Consider the following 24152-nt stretch of genomic DNA (forward strand, 5'->3'; position numbering starts at 1 on the left):
CTCCACTGCTTAGGTCACTGCATGGGGGTCTTTGCTTAGGAAGTCCATTGTACAAGTTGCTAATTTAGATATTTTATTATGTTAAAGCTCTTCAACACATCACGTATAAAACTCAACTATCTGGATAAAACTCTTGCAGTCATTGTGTGTTCAATAATTACCATAATTTACAAAATGGACTAATTCTACAATTCTAAATTCTGCAATCATTTTCTGAAGACTAAGGGGGACATTTATCGAATCAGATCAAGTCAGAATTGTGGTCTAAAAAAGTCTCAAGTCATGGCAACTGCAACATTTTCTGCAACATATGGTTAAATTTGCTCTATGTTTAAGAGCTAAAAGTCACAAAAAAGTTGCAAACTACTCCATTGCACTCACGCCAGATACATTATTAAGGTGCGCCATTTCATAAATTTGGTGCAGGCACACAAAGCAAAACCAGACTTAAAACGGACATAAAAATGATCTCAAACGATAAATGACCCCCTAACTTTCTAAATGAAAGTTCTTTTATGGATAACTTCATGGTCAGTAGGCATCTCACTACTGCCAGACATCTAATATTACTAATTCATTACATTGGTATAAAAGCTTTAACATGAGGATTTAAGAAATAGCAGGCTTAAAGCTTCTGCCTCTGAGGGTCTGTGTGAAGCCTGCTTCAAATCTATGCAATATACAGTTCTTGTAAATATTCCATTACCTTTGTGGGTATATGATATATATGTAAATACATATGTAATTGAATAAAGTAGTTGAATTAATTTTTGTTGATCAAATTGGCTTTTATTGTGATTAATGCTCACTTTTGATGAGCCACCACTAATGTAAATCATAAAAATTCTCAGGTTTACACATTTTTACTTATGTGTCAACCAATGGATTTATCCTGGCAGCTTCTTGGTTTTCAACCTTACATGGATCTGGTCTTTGCTGCAGGGAATGCACCAGGCCACAACCTCTTGTAGTAGTCTTTGAGTAGTTGACTTCTGACCAATGGGGGTCAAGAGACACCGATGCGAAGTCCCAAGGGGTAAGGCAAAACCGTAGTCAGTAGCAGGCCATGGTCAGGGCAGGCAGAATAGGTACAAATCCAAGAAGCAAGTTCAAGGTCAGGGCAGGCAGCAAAGGTTCAATACAGTAATTAGGCACAGGTTGGGTCAGACAGCAGAGGGTCAGAATCCAGGAATCGTGCAGAAGTCAGTAAACGGGCTGACAAATGGAACAGCGAACCTTGGCAGGAACTAGCAGAACCTATTACTCAGGCAGAGAATGAGACAAACAGCGGAAGCTGACTTAGATACATTAGAAACCGCTTAGTAGCTGCACACAGAACCAAAGAAGGGACTAACCATTGCAATACTGCCGAATGAGCTGAGGTTCCATGAAGAATATTAAAATACATTTTCCCAAAAGACACACAGGACACCGGCGCCCCTGGCCCGCTGCCCAAGCACAGGACCTGCGTAAATAGAGCGGTGCCTGTGCCCGCCCAAAGTAGCGGGGCAGTGTCAGGCAACGTAACAAATAGAATCGTTCATAAAACTGTGATTCCTACTGAGGGGACTTTTCAGATCCTGCGAATGGTTTGATTTTAGTCCCATTCACCAGGGAAGAGCAGGTCATGTCTTCTTGTCCCCACCCCATTGAAATGAGGGGGTTATATGTATGTTCTCCTGCATTCCCATTAAACCCCACTGTTTGCATGACATTTACTGCTAATTTTGCATGAGTCTTTGTAAATGATATTTGTGTCCTTAGCACAAATATGGAAAACAATAATAAAAAATATAGTTTTTGTATGAATATTAGAATATTTTTACTTGCAAAATCATTTACAATAGACAATCTGGTAAAATAGTTGCTCTGCTATGTAAATGGAAAATCTATTTGCATCAATTTGTATGCAGTACTAAGGTTGTAACATACATGCTGCTGAACCTCTTGACCTCTTCCAAGTAGAACGTTCATCTAAAAATGGGCCATGCTCTGTGTCATACATTTAATGCTTTGACAGCCTTTGAGAGATTGTTGTAAAACTGAGTCATGCTGTATGGGAAAAAGGATTCCACAACAGATTTGGGGAGGTAGCCACTAAGATCTGTCTGGAAGAAACTTAAAACTTGTGTTTTCTCAGGTTCCCTGAAAGACAGACACAGAAAAATAACAAGAATGAATTGCGGGGACTAGTTCTTCCATATTACACATCAAGACAGAAAAAAAAATCCTCTAAAATTGTAAAAAAAAAATGATAAGCATTTATAATGTAGTAGTATGATTTAAAAACCTAAAAGGGTGTTCCAGGATTTTGATACCGATGACCTATTCTCTGGATAGGTCATCAGTATTTGATCGGTGGGGGTCCGACACCCAGAACCCCTGCCGATCAGCTGTTTGAGAAAGCACTGGCACTCCTGTGAGCGACGTGGCCTTCTTCATGCTTCATACGGCAATGGGGGAACAGCAGTTTGCGACAATGAAAAGCCTCCCTAGTATCGCGGGTGATCTTTTGATCCGCACGACAGGGAGATGCAGCTGCGGCTGTGTGGTGATCAGGAGCAACACCGGTGCCGTGGAACATGTGTTAGATTTTGGATAACCCCTTTAAAAGTGAGGATGAGCCGACGCATGCCCAGTTTACTTTCAGCTGTGAATGTGCGTCATTACACTGATCAGACAGCGCGCATGCGCAGGATTTGAGACGAGAATTCGTGGCCAGATATAAAATAAAAAAAGAGCTGTAGATGATAAAAGGGGCGTGGTTTATTACATCATTCATTAATTTGAATAATTGGTGGGGAAATGAATAACCGGGAATGCAAAGGTACTATATTACTAAGGTAAAAAAAAGGGGGAGGAATATACGGTACTATTGAAATTAGTAATTATAATAAGGGCTAGTTTGTACATGGGATGATAAACATGACAGGTTACCTTTAAACAAATCGACTTCGGATCCGAAGGTCGATTGGCTCAAGTCTAATTATAACTAATGAAAAGCATTTGGGAATAAACTTTATAATAAAGTAATATTTAAGGATTTTCATGTTCTTAATTCCAGGAGAACCCCTTTAAGAAAACCTCTTTAAAAACCATCCAGCCAACATGGCAGATGCTTCCATCTAATATCTATGGCAATACAACAATGACTAATGTATGACATTAATATTATGCCTTAAAGTACATACTCTGCAATAAAGCAACACATTAAACAGAATCCACAATTAATTGCCATTGTGATCAGCGGGGCCAATAACCGTAAAGCATAAAGTACTAAATATCAGCTGACACCTAATCCATATTATTACTAAATCTGGTTGATAGTTTGAGGACTTCCCTGAGCATTAATTACCAGGAAAATCTTCACACTCACTAATTTGATGTTATGTTAAATGATGTATAAAATAACATGTTCCTCCAAATCCTTCAGTAACTGTGAATTCTGATAAAGCTATGAACAGCCTGACAACTGCAGAGTAACTAGGGTGTTCATCTAATATTCCTACTAGAAAAAATGTCAATCCTTACCAATCCAAGCCTCACGCTCTTTTATATTCATTATTATTAGGGATGGGTAGTGTGTTACCACCCTGTATAGCATTGTAAATCTAGTCACACATGATGACAGGCGTGTTACTGAGCATTACCACTGATTACAAAAGAGCATTTAAATGCACAATAAGTCTATAAAACCCACATAGAGCAAACGAGCAGAAGTGCCCACACTGCTATATATCAAGAATATCAAGGATCCGTCCTGACTTACAATGTAAGTCAATAGGGACGGATCCGTTTTTCACGGACACAATATGGTGCAATTGAAAACAGATCTCCACCCTCTGCCCTGTCTGATAGTCCGGTCACAGCCATAGCCGCCCTCTGCCCTGTCTGATAGTCCGGTCACAGCCATAGCTGCCCTCTGCCCTGTCTGATAGTCCGGTCACCGCCATAGCCGCCCTCTGCCCTGTCTGATAGTCCGGTCACCGCCATAGCCGCCCTCTGTCCTGTCTGATAGTCCAGTCACCGCCATAGCTGCCTTCTGCCCTGTCTGATAGTCCGGTCACAATCGCTGTATCGGGTGACGCCCCTCTTGATGCCAGTAGCTGCACCCATGGACTCCTGTCTGCCTCCCTTGCATTATGTTAAATGGTCATGTGATGCAAGGGGAGCAGATCTCCACTGTGGCCAGTGATTGTCTTGATGCCACTGCAGCCAAATGTTTTCAGGGAGAAACCCAAGACAAGCAGCGGAGGCCGGGAAGTGAATGAGCCAGGAGCCAGTACCTAGGGATTACCAATGCAAATCTGGCTAGTCTGACAGGTCATGGAAATGAGTGCATAACCCCTTTAACTGCGTGGGCTGTAGCTTAGAAAACCCCATGCTCCTAAGCATACCAGCTATATTATACGTATTTTAAATTTGGCGACTAAAAATTTCATTTGGCTCCTAAATTTTTCAGGTTAGGAGCCAATGGCTCCTTGATATTTTTTTTTTGTCTGGAGCACTGCCATTGCTGGGGCACAGGGGAGTCATCTCCCTGCGCTCCTTTTCTCCTCCGGGCCCGGCCCAGCTGTAATGTTGCACCGGAGTGCAGGGAGATGAGCTGCAGTAAGTGAATGAAAGGACTGTGCTCCAGCAATGATAGCTATGTTAAGGGGCCACTGGGGGGTCATTACACTATGAGGGGCCAGGGTTATTATACTGTGTGAGGGGGTCATGGGGAGGGGGTCATTATATTGTGTGAGTGCCCCTTACACAGTATAATGAGTAGTGCCCCCCCACACACAGTGTAATGACCCCCAGAGCCCCCATTCAGTATAATCATCCCCCATACAATATAATGACCCCCAGAGCCCCCATTCAGTATTATGACACCCAGTGACACCCCATAAAGTATATTGGGGATCACTAGGGGTTATTATACTGTGGGGGGGGGGTCACTGGAGGTCATTATACTGTGTGGGAGCCACAGGGGGACATGTCACTGTAAAAAAAATGCCACACGGGGGCCCACTGAGATTTATCGCCCAAGGGTCCACATGAACCTAGGTACTTAGAAACCTAGGCAGGGCCGGCACCTATCTGACATTGGTGGCATATCCCAGCGATATGCTCCCAATGTGTGAGATGGTCCACCCTCTTTAAGCTTTGCAATGTGAATGCTGCCTTTTCACAAGCTTCAAACCTCACGTATCCTGTATCATAAACTCACCATTTGCACATATCTGTACACATAATAATCAGATGGGGAATGCCAGCAATTACAACTTACTACCTGGATGTTAGCTGAAATGACAGTGGCCCTTTAAAGGAACATTAATGTGATCTTCTGTGTGTGCCCTAGGAGGTCAGCCACGTCACCCTTCCTCCTCACAATCCTGTGTCTGGCTGTAAGACAACTGGTTGGAGTAGCAGCCTCCCTGCTCTGCCCAGTGTACAGGTAGTGATCAGCGGGAAATTGACCCCTGTGATTTCTACAAGACTGTGGCAGGATCATGCAGAAAATGCTGCAGACTGATAAACTATATCAAACTGCCTTGGGCAGACTAGATGGGCCAAATGGTTCTTATCTGCCGACACATTCTATGTTTCTAAACTGATAAAATACACTAAACTATATTTCATGTCTACTTTTATCATTCATTTCTAGGCTTAGTGTTCTTTTAAGTTCATACATGAGAAATTTTAGCTTGCTTACCCAGGAACGGGAACACAGAAACAGCCACAAGAATGGTTAAACCCTCTGACATAGGGATGCTGGGGAGGACAGCTTGGGTGCTCAACATTTGTTGCTATAACAATATACAAAATAGGTGTTAATATAATTTACACAAACGTACAATAAACAGTTCTTTTTTGGTTAATACTGATGTCATCTACGTCATCCGGTACTCACCTCCTGACAACTTATTACCTATCCAGGAATGAGATTATTAGGCAACATGCCGGTTAGCAGTCTGGCAAATCATTGCGCATTAGAGCACATGGCCAGATCAGGACTGCAGCGGTTCTCCTCTCCTTACCGAAATAAACATGAACATTTGGCTAATTTATGTACATACTTTTTTGGGGGAAGTTGATATAACTGTTGGCAAAAAACACTCATATGGCTGACGGTAGCTCAGTTACTAACGCCCTTGGTGCTAGATAACTATTGCCGCCTAATAGTGCAGGTATCTGCTATGCTTCACAAGAGGGACTAAATCTACAACACACAAAATAATTACATAATCTAGAATGTGAATGTACTAACCATTAGAGGTTATGGAACCATCCTCGTATCTCTTGATCATTACCACATCTACAAAATCCCGAGGAGATATAATGCCCATGGCTGCTGATGGGGTCACTGTTCGGCAAATAGTGATGTCCTAAAGATGACAAAGTGTGATAAGAGATGACAATCAATCTAATTATGATAATGTTGACGACCATTCAAGTCCATCTGCAGTGTTTAAAACTATAATGGAAATGATTGCAAAGACTATTTATTAGGGAGTCTTCCATTTAAAAAAATAATTTCATGTCCCTTTATAGAGGTCAGAACTTCATCTTCTGGTACACAGCTCCAAATCCCCTCCATGGACAGTTAAAGGGCACTGAGCCACTGAGTTATTCAATAACATTTATTTGTATAGCGCCACCTGCTGTTTTTTTAATAAATTTTTTCTTTGACTGCTTACTGAGAAGGCTGCACATGCTCAGTTTCAACTGCCTCCTGAGCTGTGATAGGAATAGCCGAGACACGCCTCCTGAGCTGTGATAGGGATAGGGAGCGCCGAGACACACCTCCTGAGCTGTGATAGGGAGAGCTGAGACACACCTCCTGAGCTGTGATAGGGAGAGCTGAGACACACCTCCTGAGCTGTGATAGGGAGAGCTGAGACACGCCCCCTTAGCTGCAGCAGAAAAGACACTCCCCATGAGCTGCCAGCTTTATATAAATCTAGCAGAACAATGAATGTGGACATCTCTAGATCCATGTAAGGTGCAGGGCTGGTTCTAGCTTTGTTAGAAAGAGATCGTCATGTACTGTATGATGTGTGGTCATGGGATAACCCCTTTAAATGCAAAAATTCTGGTTGACTGCAGCCACTGGCAGTTGGCATACTGTTTATGCATTTAGGATAGCATCTGTATCAAGCATTTTTAGAAACACTGAGTAATACTGACTGCTACCTTCCCAAATGAAATCAGCTCATTGTTGAGGTTTTGGGAACCTAATCCGTGTCTGTGTCAGAGGCTCTGTTCAGATCTTAGGGCGGTCATTGCAGATTATCGGGGTTTTTACAAATCTGAAATACACCTAAAAGCTGTCTTACATTTAGAACTGGCGCTGGATGCGCCAAAGTTATGGAGAGGACGGCGCCTCTTCATAACTCCAGCAGATCCACTGCCAGCTTAGGGCTTTATTAAGACCGGCATCTAAAACGTCTAAGGCTATCAAATCACTAGTTCCTATAGAGCAGAGATGCTCAACCTGCGCCCCTCCAGCTGTTGCAAAACTACAACTCCCACCATGCCCTGCTGTAGGCTGATAGCTGTAGGCTGTTCAGGCATGCTGGGAGTTGTAGTTTTGCAACAGCTGGAGGGCCACAGGTTAAGCATGCCTGCTATAGAGTCCCGAATATGACAGAGCTCCATAGGAACAAAATGTAACTCCCATAGGCTGCAATGGTAATTTATTGCTGTCTATGGGACAAACAATAGCTTTCTAAAGTCCTCTTAGGGGACCTAAAATGTGTTCAAAAAATAATAATGTATTTTTAAAAATATATAAAAATTCAAGCGGTTCAAAGTGGTTAATGAACATGAATTGTGCTACAGTAATTGTACTCCTCACCTATTCAGCCTGTATGAGTGAAATGCATGAAATGCTCCAATGCTCCGCCTTGTCCTGCGTGTATAGCGCAGAGCAAGGGCTTTTTCATCACTACTGGTGACATACCAGGTCTCTGTATGGGAATGCTAGGCGGAGACTTCCGCCTAGCAGTGAGTCGAGTGACGTTACCAGCACTATTGGCGGTCTTTTGCGCTGTCCTAGCCTGTAAAACATTAGTGCTGGTGATGTCACCGAGAACACTACTAAGCGGACGCCTCCGCCTAGCAGTGTAAAAATATAAACAAAACAGCCCTTGCCCTGCCCAATGCAGCACAGTGCACTCATATGTTGCAGAATGGGTGAAGAAGAGGTTCAGCTCTGAACCTGGACAACCCCTTTAAAAGGTGGGGGTCTGACACCTGGGATCCCCGCCGATCAGCTGTTTGAGAAGACACTAGCAATCCTGTGAGTGCCGCGGCCTTCTCGCAGTGTTCGCTAAGCAAGCGACGTACATTGTATAACGGCTGTGCTTGGTATTCCGCTCAGCCTCATTCACTGCAAATGGGCTGAGCTGCGCATACTGTAGGTCACATGGCCGATGAACGTGTCGTCACTGGCCTAGGGAAAGCTGAGAGAAGGCCGCGGCGCTACAGTAAGCGCAGCTGCCATCTCGAACAGCTGATTGGTGGGGGTCTCAGGTGTTGGAACCCCACCGATCAGATAGTGATGACCTTTCCAGAGGACAGGTCATCAGTTTTAAAAAACTTGGAAAACCCCTGTAACTATTAAATATTCTCCATTATTAATTGTTATGCTTAAATATGTTTAATCTGCTATTATCTGACGAGGAGTCATGAAAAGCATGATTTTTCAAACTGCAAGGAAACAGGAACTGATGAAATCAGAATCAGAGTTTTCTTTATTTTCATGACTATGAAAATTGTAGATTCACACTGAAGGCATCAAAACTATGAATTAACACATGTGGAATTATATACATAACAAAAAAGTGCAAAACAACTGAAAATATGTCATATTCTAGGTTCTTCAAAGTAGCCACCTTTTGCTTTGATTACTGCTTTGCACACTCTTGGCATTCTCTTGATGAGCTTCAAGAGGTAGTCACCTGAAATGGTCTTCCAACTGTCTTGAAGGAGTTCCCAGAGATGCTTAGCACTTGTTGACCCTTTTGCCTTCACTCTGCGGTCCAGCTCACCCCAAACCGTCTCCATTGGGTTCAGGTCCGGTGACTGTGGAGGCCAGGTCATCTGGCGCAGAACCCCATCACTTTCCTTCATGGTTAAATAGCCCTTACACAGCCTGGCGGTGTGTTTGGGGTCATTGTCCTGTTGAAAAATTAATGATGGTCCAACTAAACGCAAACCTCCTCTTCCATGCTTCACGGTGGGAACCAGGCATGTAGAGTCCATCCGTTCACCTTTTCTGCGTCGCACAAAGACACGGTGGTGGGAACCAAAGATCTCAAATTTGGACTCATCAGACCAACGCACAGATTTCCACTGGTCTAATGTCCATTCCTTGTGTTCTTTAGCCCAAACAAGTCTCTTCTGCTTGTTGGCTGTCCTTAGCAGTGGTTTCCTAGCAGATATTCTACCATGAAGGCCTGATTCGCACAGTCTCCTCTTAACAGTTGTTCTAGAGATGTGTCTGCTGCTAGAACTCTGTGTGACATTGACCTGGTCTCTAATCTGAGCTGCTGTTAACCTGCGATTTCTGAGGCTCGTGACTCGGATGAACTTATCCTCCGCAGCAGAGGTGACTCTTGGTCTTCCTTTCCTGGGGCGGTCCGCATGTGAGCCAGTTTCTTTGTAGCGCTTGATGGTTTTTGTGACTGCACTTGGGGACACTTTCAAAGTTTTCCCAATTTTTCGGACTAACTAACCTTCATTTCTTAAAGTAATGATGGCCACTCGTTTTTCTTTACTTAGCTGCTTTTTTCTTGCCATAATACAAATTCTAACAGTCTATTCAGTAGGACTATCAGCTGTGTATCCACCTGACTTCTCCACAACGCAACTGATGGTCCCAACCCCATTTATAAGGCAAGAAATACCACTTATTAAACCTGACAGGGCACACCTGTGAAGTGAAAACCATTTCAGGTGACAACCTTTTGAAGCTCATCAAGAGAATGCCAAGAGTGTGCAAAGCAGTAATCAAAGCAAAAGGTGGCTACTTTGAAGAACCTAGAATATGACATATTTTCAGTTGTTTCACACTTTTTTGTTATGTATATAATTCCACATGTGTTAATTCATAGTTTTGATGCCTTCAGTGTGAATCTACAATTTTCATAGTCATGAAAATAAAGAAAACTCTTTGAATGAGAAGGTGTGTCCAAACTTTTGGTCTGTACTGTAATATATACATTATATATATAAATGATTTTTCTATAAATATATATATATATATATATATATATATATATATATATTATATGAATTAAGCAGCATTCATTTTCTCTGCTTCCTCCATATGTTTAATCATCAGTATATAGCCTGGGTATTCTTTAATCTGTTTCGCAATGTCCTCATGCAAGTAGGGAAACTGCTGAGATAGGCAAGTACAACTTGTCCCACATAAAACAAGCTCTCATACAGCTATGTGAATGGAAAAATAAAAAGTTATGACTCAGGGAAGGCAAGGAGTAAAAAACAAAAATGGAAAATCGTCCGGGGCTGCAAGGGGTTGCAGAAAAAAGAAAAAAGGACACGCCCTCTGAGAAAGTGCACACCCCCCTATGTTGCCAGCGTAAAATAAATCCAGCAGAGCAATTGGAGCAATGAATAGGGAGATTTTCATTGTCTACATTAATAATGGGATAACCCTTTAATAAATGTGGAGTGTGTGGCAGAATTTTGGCACATTTGCAATAATAAATCTGTCCCACAGTAACCATTTCACCTGCAGTAAAAAATAGACGTTCATCAATAGAGTCCATCAAGTCCATTCCTTTATTCAGTAAGGTAATTTAATATGTATTGGGAGTGATGCATTATTATACAATCCAGATATGCCGCCCTCCCGTTATCGGACCCTTCTGTACTTACATCAGTAATAGTTTCTAAGAGCTGAAAATCATGCACATTTTTATCCCACTTCACTCTCAGGCCACCAGCCTCTGGTTTTAAGAATTCCCAGACACGTTCTGGTTTAGCAGCCACCAGACCTTCTCCTTTGTACCTAAATAGAAAATACATAATATGTTTGTACAGTACCTTGAAAAAGTATTCATACCCCTTGAACTTTTCCACATTTTTTCAAATTACACCCAAAAACTTAAATGTACTTTATTGAGATTTTATGTAATAGACCTGTAAAAAGTTGCAAGTATGTGTGAAGTGAAAATAATATGATACATGGTTTTCAACATTTTTAATAAATAAGAATCTGAAAAGTGTGGTGTGCATTTGTAGTGAGCCCCCTGTACTCGAATACCTCTAAATAAAATCCAGTGTGACCAACTGCCTTAAGAGGTCACCTAATTAGTAAATAGAGTCCACCTGTCTACAGCTGTTCTGTGAAAGCCTCAGAGGTTTGTTAGTGAACATTAGTGATCAAACAGAATCATGAAAAACAAGAAACACACCAGACAGGTCAGGGATAAAGTTGTGGAGAAGTGTAAAGTAGGGTTAGGTTATAAAAAAAATATCACAAACTCTGACCATCTCACAGAGTACTGTAAAATCCGTCATCCAAAAATGGAAGGAGTATGACACAACTATTACAGGGGGTTCAGACCTGAGCGTTCTGAAACGAGTGCTCTGTATGCGCGATTGTACGAGCGTTTACAATCGCGCATACAGAGACAGGCGCGCACACATTGTCGCGCGTTCCCGAATATCTATGTACGGGAACGCGCGACAAACGCCAAAAAAAAAAAGCTCAAGAACTTGTTTGAGCGTCCGGCGTTTTACAGCGCGATCGTACGCGCTGTAAAACGCCCAGGTGAGAACCATTCCCATAGGGAATCATTGGTTTCTCCGTGTTGAGCGTTTTACAGCTCAGGTCTGAACTTAGGGTTAACCGACCAAGACATGGCCGTCCACCGGAACTGACAGCCCAGGCAAGGAGAACACTAATTAGAGAAGCAGCCAAGAGGCCCATGGTCACTCTGGAGAAGCTGCAGGTGGGAGAATCTGTCCACAGGACAACTATTAGTCGTGTACTTTACAAATCTGGCTTTTATGGAAGAGTGACAAGAAAGCCATTTTTTAAGCAAGCCATAAGAAGTCCCGCTGGCAGTTTGCCACAAGCCATGTAGGGAACACAACAAACATGTGGAAGAAGATGCTTTGGTCAGATGAGACAAAAGTTGAACTTTTTGGCCTAAATACAAAACGTCATGTGTGGTGGAAAATGCTGCACATCACCTTGAATACACCATCCTCACCATGAAACATGGTGGTAGCAGCATCATGCTGTGGGGAAGCATTTCTTCAGCCAGGACAGGGAAGCTGGTAAGAGTTGATGGGAAGATGGATGGAGCTAAATATAGGGCAATCCTGAAGGAAAACCTGTTAGATGCTGCAAAAGACTTGAGACTGGGGCGGAGGTTCACCTTCCAGCAGGACAACCACCCTAAACATACAGCCAGAGCTACAATGGAATGGTTTAGATCAAAGCATATCCATGTGTTAGAATGGCCCAGTCAAAGTCCAGACCAAATTCCCATTGAGAATCTGTGGGAGGACATGAAAATTGCTGTTCACAGACCCTCTACATCCAATCTAACTGAGCTTGAGCTATTTTGCAAAGAATTTCAGCCACTAGATGTATAAAGCTGGTAGAGACATACCAAAAAGACTGTAATTGCATCCAAAGATGGCCCTACAAAGTATTAACTCAGGGGGGGCTGAATACAAATGCACACCACACATTCCAGATTTTTATTTATTAAAATTTTGAAAACCACGTATCATTTTCTTTTCATTTCACACACACTTGCTACTTTGTGTTGGTCTATCACATAAAATCCCAATAAAAATACATAGGGTGTAACATAAAAAACTGTGGAAAAGTTCTAGAGGTATGAATACTTTTTCAAGGCACTATGTAAAGAACTGAATTATGGATTACCCCCCCAAAAAAATAATACAAAAATAAATAAAATAAAATTTAAAAAAACATTTGGTTTCTACATTTCAGTGGTCATAAGCATGAAATACTAATTCAATAAAATGTTGACGTAGACAAGAGCGTGTCAGCGCCCTCACACCATGTTGTTTCTCTATCCTTCTGAATTTTTTTATGTGAAAAGATATGACATTTTAAATATCAGGGCAGTTCTGTGACAATATTAACTAACCTGACTTAAAATGATTCAAATAAAATATGTATTAACACACATTAAAAGATATAGGCTCGGGTTTTATGTTAGGGAGAGAAGGGGTGGTAATGACGAGAATGCCCAGGTATCAAGGATGCATATTGAGTCATTAACGGGCAATACGTATGCCTAGGTTATCCACTACACCACATACATCTATCCCTGGTTGAGCGTATAAGGGATAGAAGGGGTGGAGGTGGAGAGCATGCTCCTTAGTTTGGAATGTGTATTATATCATCTCATGCAATGCAAAAGCTCCACTGTCCAACACACACAACTTTCCCTAAACTTAAACGTTGCAAGGTGAATTGCAACCGGCCCTAATTCTCACCTAACACATTTCTGCACACACCCTACTAGGTGTACATCATAAGAGGTATCGAAAAGAGGAGTTGTATATGCCCTCTCAATAGCAAGGGACAGCCGTCATGGCTGTCACAGAGACATATCAATGGTTTTGATCTGTGGTGGCCTGAGTGCTGAGGTCCCCACTGATCACTAGAATGAGGAGAGAGAGGCACTTGCATAATGCATTCCCTTGCCTCGGTGGAGGGGGCAGAATTGAGACAGGCCCTTTGACTTTCTATTGAGTCCGTCTCTCTTTCTCTCCTGCAGCGAGGAGAAAGAGCGTGACATGTGGGTGCTTTTCTCTCCTCATTCAAGCGATCAGTAGTGGTCTCAGCTCTAAGACCACCACCGATCCAAACCTTTTGACATATCAAACTTTTTATGAGAACTCAGTGACCCTTTAAGCTCCTTTACCTCTGTCGGTTTGGCATTTACTAACCTAGAAAATAAAAGGCAAGTTAGCTGTTCATCCCACAACAGAGATACATATTTCAGTCATCAGGGAGATGTGGTTTTCACATCATTACTTACAAGTTGCCGGTGAACTCGGTTGATGGCCTCCAGTAGACAGCGACATCACCCTAATGAGAAAAAACACAACATAAACTCCTGAAATTTGGAGAACTAGTAATAACAAAGTCCTTGTTAACCATTAACTAACTAGCGTAAGTTACATGACTTTTGAACACTCTGGTGTGTTTCCAGTTCAACATAATGGTCCACAATGGTTCCACACAATGTCTGTGCCTAGAATCTGCCTAAAAGTGGCACAAATTAGTGCAACTTGGGTTTCCCCAATGTTTAAAGGGGTTGGCCACCTTTTAGATACTGCTGTGTTTGTAAGATGATTAAATGGCACTTACTAATATAGTCTTTGTTGAAATTTTGCACCATTTTCTATATAACATTAGGTATGCCCCCTTGTTTGCCAAGTTTTTTGTGCTGTCCACAGAAATCCTGTCCATAAAATGGCTTCTGATGGAGGGTCATGTGATCAAGCAAATCACCGTCATGTGATGTCTCCTCCATCTGCACTTGCACAGTTGGGAGTTTAGTACAAGTGCAGTGTGTCTGAATAGAGGAGACATCACATGGAGTTGATTTGCCTGGTAATATGATCATCCATCAGCGGCCATCTTATGGACAGGACCTCTGTGTGGACAGCACATATGATTTGCCTAATGAGGTGGGATGGCTTATGAAACATTGCAAATGGCACAGACGATCAGCAATGGCTATATTAGTATGTGCCATATAGTCATCTTACATACACATTAAGTCACCAGAAAGTGGCCAACCCCTTTAAGGCTCAATCAAAAAGGTCAGGGCTTAGCTGGAATGGGGTGTAGAAAGGTATGGACCTAAGATATAACATTTTGCTCCACAATTCGGTCTTGAAATTCTGTTGTAACTAGGGCTGCAGTAAACGAATATTTTTGTAATCGAGTATTCTATCGATTATATTTCTCGATTCATCGAGTAATCTAATAAGAAAAAGCTACTTAAAATAACGTACGTAATTAGGTATGTATAAAGTTATTGGTTTAGAGAGGGGTTAATGAAGGCACCTCCAAGGTGCTTCCATTAACCCCTCCAAACCAATATCTTTATACATGCCCATTGGGTTTGGAGGGGTTAATGGAAGCACCTTGGCATTAGGCATGTATAAAGTTATTGGTTTGAAGAGGTTAATGGAAGCACCTTGGAGGTGCCTTCATTAACCCCTCTCTAAACCAATAACTTTATACATACCAAGGTGGTGCCTGCAGCCTCCATTAACCACTCTCTCTCCATCTGCCTGCCCCCAGCCTCTGATCTGCCTCCCCCCCAGCCTCTGATCTGCCTCCCCCCCAGCCTCTGATCTGCCTCCCCCCCTCCAGCCTCTGATCTGCCTCCCCCCCAGCCTCTGATCTGACTCTCCCCCCAGCCTCTGATCTGACTCTCCCCCCAGCCTCTGATCTGACTCTCCCCCCAGCCTCTGATCTGCCTCCCCCTACAGCCTCTGATCTGCCTCCCCCCTACAGCCTCTGATCTGCCTCCCCCCTCCAGCCTCTGATCTGCCTCCCCCCTCCAGCCTCTGATCTGCCTCCCCCCTCCAGCCTCTGATCTGCCTCCCCCCTCCAGCCTCTGATCTGCCTCCCCCCTCCAGCCTCTGATCTGCCTCCCCCCAGCCTCTGATCTGCCTCCCCCCAGCCTCTGATCTGCCTCCCCCCCTCCAGCCTCCCCCCAGCCTCTGATCTGCCTCCCCCCCCAGCCTCTGATCTGCCTCCCCCCCAGCCTCTGATCTGCCTCCCCCCCAGCCTCTGATCTGCCTCCCCCCCAGCCTCTGATCTGCCTCCCCCCCTCCAGCCTCTGATCTGCCTCCCCCCCTCCAGCCTCTGATCTGCCTCCCCCCCAGCCTCTGATCTGCCTGCCCCCTCTGGTAACGCAACCCCCCCTCCCTCCCCCCCCAGTATTAATCATTGGTGGCAGTGGCCACGGGGTCCCCCTCCTCCCCCCCCATCATTGGTGGCAGTTTGCAGTTCCGATCGGAGCCCCAGCAGTGTAATGCTGGGGCTCCGATCGGTTACCATGGCAGCCAGGAGTCACGCTACTGAAGTCCTGGCTGTCATGGTATGTTAGTGAGCAGAGAGCAGCGCATTATACTCACGTGCGCTGTGGCCGGCGGTCGCTCCTTCTCATAGGTCTGTGCGGCGCATTGCTAATGCTGTAAGCATTAGCAATCCGCCGCACAGACAGAAGGAGCGACCGGCGGCCACAGCGCACGTGAGTATAATGCGCTGCTCTCTGCTCACTAACATACCATGACAGCCAGGACTTCAGTAGCGTGACTCCTGGCTGCCATGGTAACCGATCGGAGCCCCAGCATTACACTGCTGGGGCTCCGATCGGAACTGCAAACTGCCACCAATGATGGGGGGGGGGGGGGAGGAGGAGGAGGAGGGGGACCCTGTGGGATATGGCCGGCAGATTCATTGGTAGTGCAGTGGCCACAGTCCCTCCCCTCCTCCTCCTACTCTGTCCTCATTGGTGTTCAGCGGCAGCCGCGCACAGTGGGGAGGGAGGGCCTCCCTCCTCCTCCTCCCTCCACTGTGCCGGCCGCTCAGTCCTGCCTCTCTGGCCTCCGGAGGACATGGAAGCGGTGAGTGAGACGCTTAATTTCACTCCCGCTCCGTGATCACGTGATTTAAACGATTCCTCGATGCAGGGAAACTGCATCGATGAATTTTTTGACTCGATTTAATCGAGTTATTCGAATAATCGTTTCAGCCCTAGTTGTAACGTAAGCCAACCAATAGTTGGTATAGGACAGTGATGGCTAACCTTGGCACTCCAGCTGTGGTGAAACTACGACTCCCAGCATGCTCCATTTATTTCTATAGAGTTCTAAGAGCAGCCAAGCAAGGGGGGCATCTTGGGAGTTGTAGTTTTACCACAGCTGGAGTGCCAAGGTTAGGCTACATACGACCGTATGTGTTTTGTGGTCCGCAAATTGCGGATCTACAAAAAAAAGGGATGACGTTCCATATGGCATCCTTGTCCGCAAACTAGAAAAAAATAGGACATGCAGGGAGCAACAGAACGGACATACTGATGCGGACATGAAATTAATGGGTCCGCATCCTATCAGCAAAAAAAACGGATCGGACACAGAAACAAAATACGGTCGTGTGCATGAGGCCTTAGCCATCACTGGTATAGAGTATGAGCGGTGTCTATCCCTGCAGCAGATTTATCATCCAGCCTGAGCCCATGTGATAAATCTAGTGCGGGTCTAGTCTAGACAGCCGGTCTAAGCTCACGCCATCTACCAACTTAGTAAATCTGTCCCAATGTGCAATGTTTTCTCACTGGTAAAATATTATCACTCCCCATGTACTCCTAGTATCAGATCTATCAATGTAGACGATATGTTGTCAGAGTTGGACAAATATCAGGCGCTAAGCAGCGTGTGCCCAGAAATTTGCTAATGCCTAACCTATTTTTAGTAAATTTGGCCATTATAGGGGTTGACTTATATTATAAATGCCCCACCCCCCGATAGAACGTCATAAAATAATAAAATATACAAGTACTCACCGATTTCATTCCCATCCTCCCCGCTCTGCAGCAGTGATGACATGCCTGCATACCGCACGTGGCCTCTGCATTGATGGCATATGAGGGCTGAGGTCAGTGACTGACCCCAGCGGGGGGTGGGTGAACTAGGTGAATGGATGTTATTATTTTATGACTATTTCAGTCTGCTGGGAACATTTTGCATAACTCGAACAACCCCTTTAAAGGGGTTTTCCAGCTTTTTAACACTTTTTGGCTCCCCATCCCCACTGCAGTGGTGATGGATCTCCTAAGCGTCATGTGACCCAATGACATGTCGCTTGGGGGATGCATGACACATGGCCCCCATCTCTACTGGAACTTTACAAGCAGGGATCGGAGCACGGCGAATGCAGTTTTGAACTGGAGGAGCCGGAACTGAGCGTTAGGGAGCAGCGCAGGTAAGTATGCTTCCCTCCACAGGTCAAGCTGGGAAGTGGGGAGTGTTTTTAAGGGTTAAGGGCTGGAGAACCCCTTTAAAGCTGGGTTTCCTTCTTCAGCTTTTTTATGCAGCGTTTGAAGCCAAAGCTAGAAACAAAGGATACAATAAGGCCTCATGCACACAAACGTAATTTCTTTCCGTGTCCGTTCCGTATTTTTTTTTTTTGCGGACCGTATACGGAACCATTCATTTTGCCAAAAAAACGGAAGGTACTCTGTGTGCATTCCGTTTTCATATGACCGTATTCACGTTCCGCCAAAAAATAGAACATGTCCTATTATTGTCCGCATTACGGACAAGGATAGTACTGTTCTATTAGGGGCCAGTGGTTCTGTTCCGCAAAATATGGAATGTACACGGACGGTATCCATATTTTTTGCGGATCCGTTTTTTGCGGACCGCAAAATACATACAGTCGTGTGCAGAAGGCCTAAAGGAAAGACTGAGTTTTCTCTTCTTTTATAATCCACACCTGGCTTTGGCTTCAAAAACTGTTTAAAAAAACTTGAACATGGAAACCCATCCTAAAGGGTGAGACTAGAGAAAGCGGCTGACCGCGTGCTGCAAGCCACGCCCACATGGAGCAGCCAATAGCTGCATGATTTTTTGTGGGTGGGCATGGTTTGCCACGGGCAGTTTACTGCATTTTCTGCTTCCACCCTTAAGGCCTCGTTCACATTTCGGCCTCTGTTTAATGTCTGTAAAAAATCAGTCTGTGTTTTATCCGTGTAGATGTCCGTGTGCCCGTTTTTGCCCTCCGCGTGTCATGTTTTCCACGGATACTACTCAGCGCGAAATTAATTTCATAAAACATTGATGCCATGTGTATTCTGTCAGTGTTTTTTCACAGATTCACAGACTACAACATGCGTGTTTGGTCTGCATCACGGAACAAAGTGGCGCATCTTCCCCTGATTTTTCCACTGACCCCCTAAAAAACCAGTGATGTGTGAACAAACACACTAAGATCAATGGGTACGTGTGCTGTCTGTGAAAAAATGCGGATAGCACACGTCCATGAAAAAACTGTGAACGAGGCCTTATAAAAGACACATGTAATTATTTACCTAAAATGATTGGGTTTATTACCCAGGAAAACATATACCCTAAAGATTCAGAAACTGCAACTATTAGGACTCATGCACACGAACGTGTGTGACCCGCGCCTGTGCTGCGGACCGCTATTTGCATGGCCACCAGCTGTGTGGCCACCGTTTGCAGATGCAGACCCATTCACCTGAATGGGTCCACGATCCCAAAAATTCAGTCCGCACCACAAAAAAATTGAACATGTTCTATTTTTTTTGTGCTGTGGAGGCACTGATCAAAATCCCACGGAAACGCTCCATAGTGCCTCTGCTCCGCAACATATCTTGCAGATTGCGGACCCTGCTGTTTGCAGCCCACAATATGGGCACGGGCCATGAGCCAAAACCAGGAGTGGGTCCAAAACACAGAAGAGGTACAAGTCCATTATACCTTTTCTGGGAAGGTTCCATAGAGACAAAGGTTTTGATCAGTGGGTTCCGAGTGCCGAGACCCCCACCGATTCCTACCATATCACACTCTCCTCGCTGCAGGAGACTGGCTCAATAGAAGTCTATGGGCCCATCCCGTCCTCTGCAGCGAGGAGGGAGAGTATGGTATGTGAGACCTTCTTTCTACTCGTCGACTGAAATATCTCTATGTCATATCAAAAGTTTTTGACCCTTTAATGGTTCTCTGTGGGTGAAATCCTGACAGCTCACTGAGATTAAAGACTGTAATCTGCTGCATCAGCGTGCTTATTCAAGGGATAGATTAGATAGACAGAGATAGATTAGATAGTGACAGATTAGACAGTGACAGATTAGATAGTGATTAGATATGAGCGGACACGTGGATGTTCGGGTTAATGGGGACCTGAACTTTGGTGCACTCAAATGGCTGTAAAATATGAGCACACATTGTCGATTTACCATCAACAATGTATTTTCTCTTCGCTTTCTCTTTTAAGGGAGTTAAGGGGAGTCTTTTACCTAATATGACCGCTCAGATCAGGTTATAGACTCTTTGACCCTCATTACAATGGCACCTTTCTTTTCTGTGTCCCTCGTCCAGATCATGAAAAAAACACTTTTTAAACGTATACAAATGAGCTTCTGAAGGTGCCCAGGGGCGGCGTTACTGGGCGATGTGCCCAGAAAAACACACCTCTTTCAGCCCTCTGGCCCGCCCTTCTGTCCTATTATTACCTCCTCCTCCAGCCGGCGAAAGTCATGAGCGGCACCAGAGGCCGGCGGGCCGGCTGTCTTTAGTTGGTCTAAAACGCTCAGATTAGGTGAAAGACTCCCTTTAAGTTCCAGTGCTAATGCTTACTTGCTGTTTGTTTCTGTGTAACCGCCATGTAGTTCAGTTCCTGTTACGGTGAGTGTTTTGACACTCGTGCTGGATCGTCCTCTGTGTGGGCGGTGGTGTACTGTGGGAGTGTCCGCGCCTCCTGCTCTGCCATTGGCCGGCACAAGGACTTGATCCGCCCCCTGAGGAGTGACTTTCTTCTCAGATAATACAACCGTCTGCATCTGTTCAGAACGGATCCGTTTGTATTATCTTCAACATAGCCAAAACGGATCTGTCTTGAACAACATTGAAAGTCACCGGAGGACGGATCCGTTTTCTATCGTGTCATAAACGGATCAGTCCCCATTGACTTAGGCTGCTTTCACACTAGCGTTCGTCGGTCCGCTCGTGAGCTCCGTTTGAAGGAGCTCACGAGCGGACCCGAACGCAGCCGTCCAGCCCTGATGCAGTCTGAATGGAGCGGATCCGCTCAGACTGCATCAGTCTGGCGGCGTTCAGCCTCCGCTCCGCTCGCCTCCGCACGGACAGGCGGACAGCTGAACGCTGCTTGCAGCGTTCGGGTGTCCGCCTGGCCGTGCGGAGGCGTGCGGATCCGTTCAGACTTACAATGTAAGTCAATGGGAACGGATCTGCTTGAAGATGTCACCATATGGCTCAATCTTCAAGCGGATCCGTCCCCCATTGACTTTACATTGAAAGTCTGAACGGATCCGCGCAGGCTACTTGCGCACTTGCAAATTTTTTTAAAGTAATTAATGCAGACGGATCCGTACTGAACGGAGCCTCCGTCTGCATTAATATGAGCGGATCCGTTCAGAACGGATCCGCCTGAACGCTAGTGTGAAAGTAGCCTTATATTGTGTGTCAGGACGGATCAGTCTTGAACACCAATGAAAGTCAATGGAGGATGGATCAGTTTTCTAGTGTGCCAGATTGTGTCATAGAAAACGGATCCGTCCCCATTGACTTACATTGTGTGTCAGGACGGATCTGTTTGCCTCCGCATCGTCAGGCGGACACCAGCGTTTTGGTGTCCGCCTCCAAAGCGGAATGGAGGCAAACTGATGCAGTCTGAACGGATCCTTTTCTATTCAGCATGCATTAGGGCTTGTGAGAGCCCTGAACGGATCACACAAACGTAAAGCCAAAATGGCAGTGTGAAAGTAGCCTAGAGAGATTAGACAGCGACAGATTAGACAGCGACAGATTAGACAGCGACAGATTAGACAGCGACAGATTAGACAGCGACAGATTAGACAGCGACAGATTAGACAGCGACAGATTAGACAGCGACAGATTAGACAGCGACAGATTAGATAGTGACAGATTAATAGATATGGATGAGCTCCTCCAGCAGGATGTTCTCGGTACTACAGGAAGGATAACTGCTGATTTCTCAATGACTATAGCAATGACTGGGTTATTAGCAGTCTATTACAGTGACTGGGTTATTAGCAGTCTAGTACAGTGACTGGGTTATTAGCAGTCTAGTACAGTGACTGGGTTATTAGCAGTCTAGTACAGTGACTGGGTTATTAGCAGTCTAGTACAGTGACTGGGTTATTAGCAGTCTAGTACAGTGACTGGGTTATTAGCAGTCTAGTACAGTGACTGGGTTATTAGCAGTCTAGTACAGTGACTGGGTTATTAGCAGTCTAGTACAGTGACTGGGTTATTAGCAGTCTAGTACAGTGACTGGGTTATTAGCAGTCTAGTACAGTGACTGGGTTATTAGCAGTCTATTACAGTGACTGGGTTATTAGCAGTCTAGTACAGTGACTGGGTTATTAGCAGTCTAGTACAGTGACTGGGTTATTAGCAGTCTAGTACAGTGACTGGGTTATTAGCAGTCTAGTACAGTGACTGGGTTATTAGCAGTCTATTACAGTGACTGGGTTATTAGCATCTAGTCTAGTACAGTGACTGGGTTATTAGCAGTCTAGTACAGTGACTGGGTATTAGCAGTCTACTACAGTGACTGGGTTATTAGCAGTCTATACAGTGACTGGGTTATTAGCAGTCTACTACAGTGACTGGGTTATTAGCAGTCTACTACAGTGACTGGGTTATTAGCAGTCTATTACAGTGACTGGGTTATTAGCAGTCTATTACAGTGACTGGGTTATTAGCAGTCTATTACAGTGACTGGGTTATTAGCAGTCTATTACAGTGACTGGGTTATTAGCAGTCTATTACAGTGACTGGGTTATTAGCAGTCTATTACAGTGACTGGGTTATTAGCAGTCTATTACAGTGACTGGGTTATTAGCAGTCTAGTACAGTGACTGGGTTATTAGCAGTCTATTACAGTGACTGGGTTATTTACAGTGGGGTTATTAGCAGTCTAGTACAGTGACTGGGTTATTAGCAGTCTAGTACAGTGACTGGGTTATTAGCAGTCTATTACAGTGACTGGGTTATTAGCAGTCTATTACAGTGACTGGGTTATAGCAGTCTATTACAGTGACTGGGTTATTAGCAGTTACTACAGTGACTGGGTTATTAGCAGTCTATTACAGTGACTGGGTTATTAGCAGTCTAGTACAGTGACTGGGTTATTAGCAGTCTATTACAGTGACTGGGTTATTAGCAGTCTAGTACAGTGACTGGGTTATTAGCAGTCTATTACAGTGACTGGGTTATTAGCAGTCTAGTACAGTGACTGGGTTATTAGCAGTCTAGTACAGTGACTGGGTTATTAGCAGTCTAGTACAGTGACTGGGTTATTAGCAGTCTAGTACAGTGACTGGTTTGGGTTATTAGCAGTCTAGTACAGTGACTGGGTTATTAGCAGTCTAGTACAGTGACTGGGTTATTAGCAGTCTAGTACAGTGACTGGGTTATTAGCAGTCTAGTACAGTGACTGGGTTATTAGCAGTCTATTACAGTGACTGGGTTATTAGCAGTCTATTACAGTGACTGGGTTATTAGCAGTCTAGTACAGTGACTGGGTTATTAGCAGTCTATTACAGTGACTGGGTTATTAGCAGTCTATTACAGTGACTGGGTTATTAGCAGTCTAGTACAGTGACTGGGTTATGAGGCCCCGCAGCTTGTAGAATATACTACCGGTGAGAATACCACATATCCCTATGCCATGCTGGGAGTTGTAGTCCCCCGGTGCCTGTGGGCTATGAGAGAGGCCATCCCTCGGCTTACAGTTTTCCTGCACAGGTTCCAGGCCGCCCGGTCCTTGCTGTAGGAGAGCAGTTTCCCGGCCGCAGCGGCGGCCACCTCCGTGTACTCCTCCATAGACAGGCGAGGGCTCCGGCTGGAGGGAGGCGGCCGCACGACCCTCCCCTCACCTCATGTCTCCCCCGCCTCCTCCCGCACGTCAGACCGCACAGGTCCCTCCTCACCTGCCCGCACCCCGCAGTGTCCCCTCACACTCCATCACTGTGGCTGGAGAATTGTCACCACCTGTCCTTTATTAACCCCATAGATTTATTTCTGAGGAGGTTTAACCCTATAAACAACACAGGCTGCATTCACACACAGGCGTTTAATGGTGGTTTTCTGCACAGACAGTGCAGCAGCCCCAGATGTTACTGCAGACTCAGGTGTGGAGAAGACACGTGTGTTTTTTGTATTTTCCATACTGGGTTGACATCACACTTATTTTTCCTTTCTTTTGATCCCTCAGAAGAACAGGAAAATAAGGCTACTTTCCAGGGGCGTAACTAAAGTTCTATGGGCCCCGGGGCAAACTTTGATTTGGGCCCCCCCCACTGGGCCCGACCCCCCCCTTC

The 24152-nt window shown here is 44.8% G+C and overlaps 1 protein-coding gene across 1 annotated transcript; it reads right to left on the bottom strand.

The window, feature by feature from the left end:
* Positions 1-767: 767 nt before the first annotated feature.
* Positions 768-23691, bottom strand: STARD5 (StAR related lipid transfer domain containing 5). Its single transcript, XM_044279568.1, has 6 exons — positions 23563-23691; positions 14055-14104; positions 10897-11029; positions 6257-6374; positions 5702-5795; positions 768-2145 (listed from the first exon to the last, which is right to left on the bottom strand). Exons 1-6 carry the CDS (start codon positions 23653-23655, stop codon positions 1998-2000), a joined length of 636 nt encoding a protein of 211 aa, XP_044135503.1. The 5' UTR covers positions 23656-23691; the 3' UTR covers positions 768-1997.
* Positions 23692-24152: the final 461 nt, after the last annotated feature.

The sequence above is a fragment of the Bufo gargarizans genome, chromosome 2 (assembly GCF_014858855.1).
Source record: "Bufo gargarizans isolate SCDJY-AF-19 chromosome 2, ASM1485885v1, whole genome shotgun sequence".
Taxonomy (NCBI): domain Eukaryota; kingdom Metazoa; phylum Chordata; class Amphibia; order Anura; family Bufonidae; genus Bufo; species Bufo gargarizans.

Excerpts from the sequence above, each read along its gene's own strand:
- STARD5 (XM_044279568.1), bottom strand. The coding sequence starts at position 23,655 with ATGGAGGAGTACACGGAGGTGGCCGCCGCTGCGGCCGGGAAACTGCTC. Across the intron at positions 11,030-14,054 it reads ACCGAGTTCACCGGCAACTT|GTACAAAGGAGAAGGTCTGG; the intron begins GTAAGTAATGAT and ends TTTTCTATTTAG. Across the intron at positions 2,146-5,701 it reads TTCTGTGTTCCCGTTCCTGG|GGAACCTGAGAAAACACAAG; the intron begins GTAAGCAAGCTA and ends TCTGTCTTTCAG.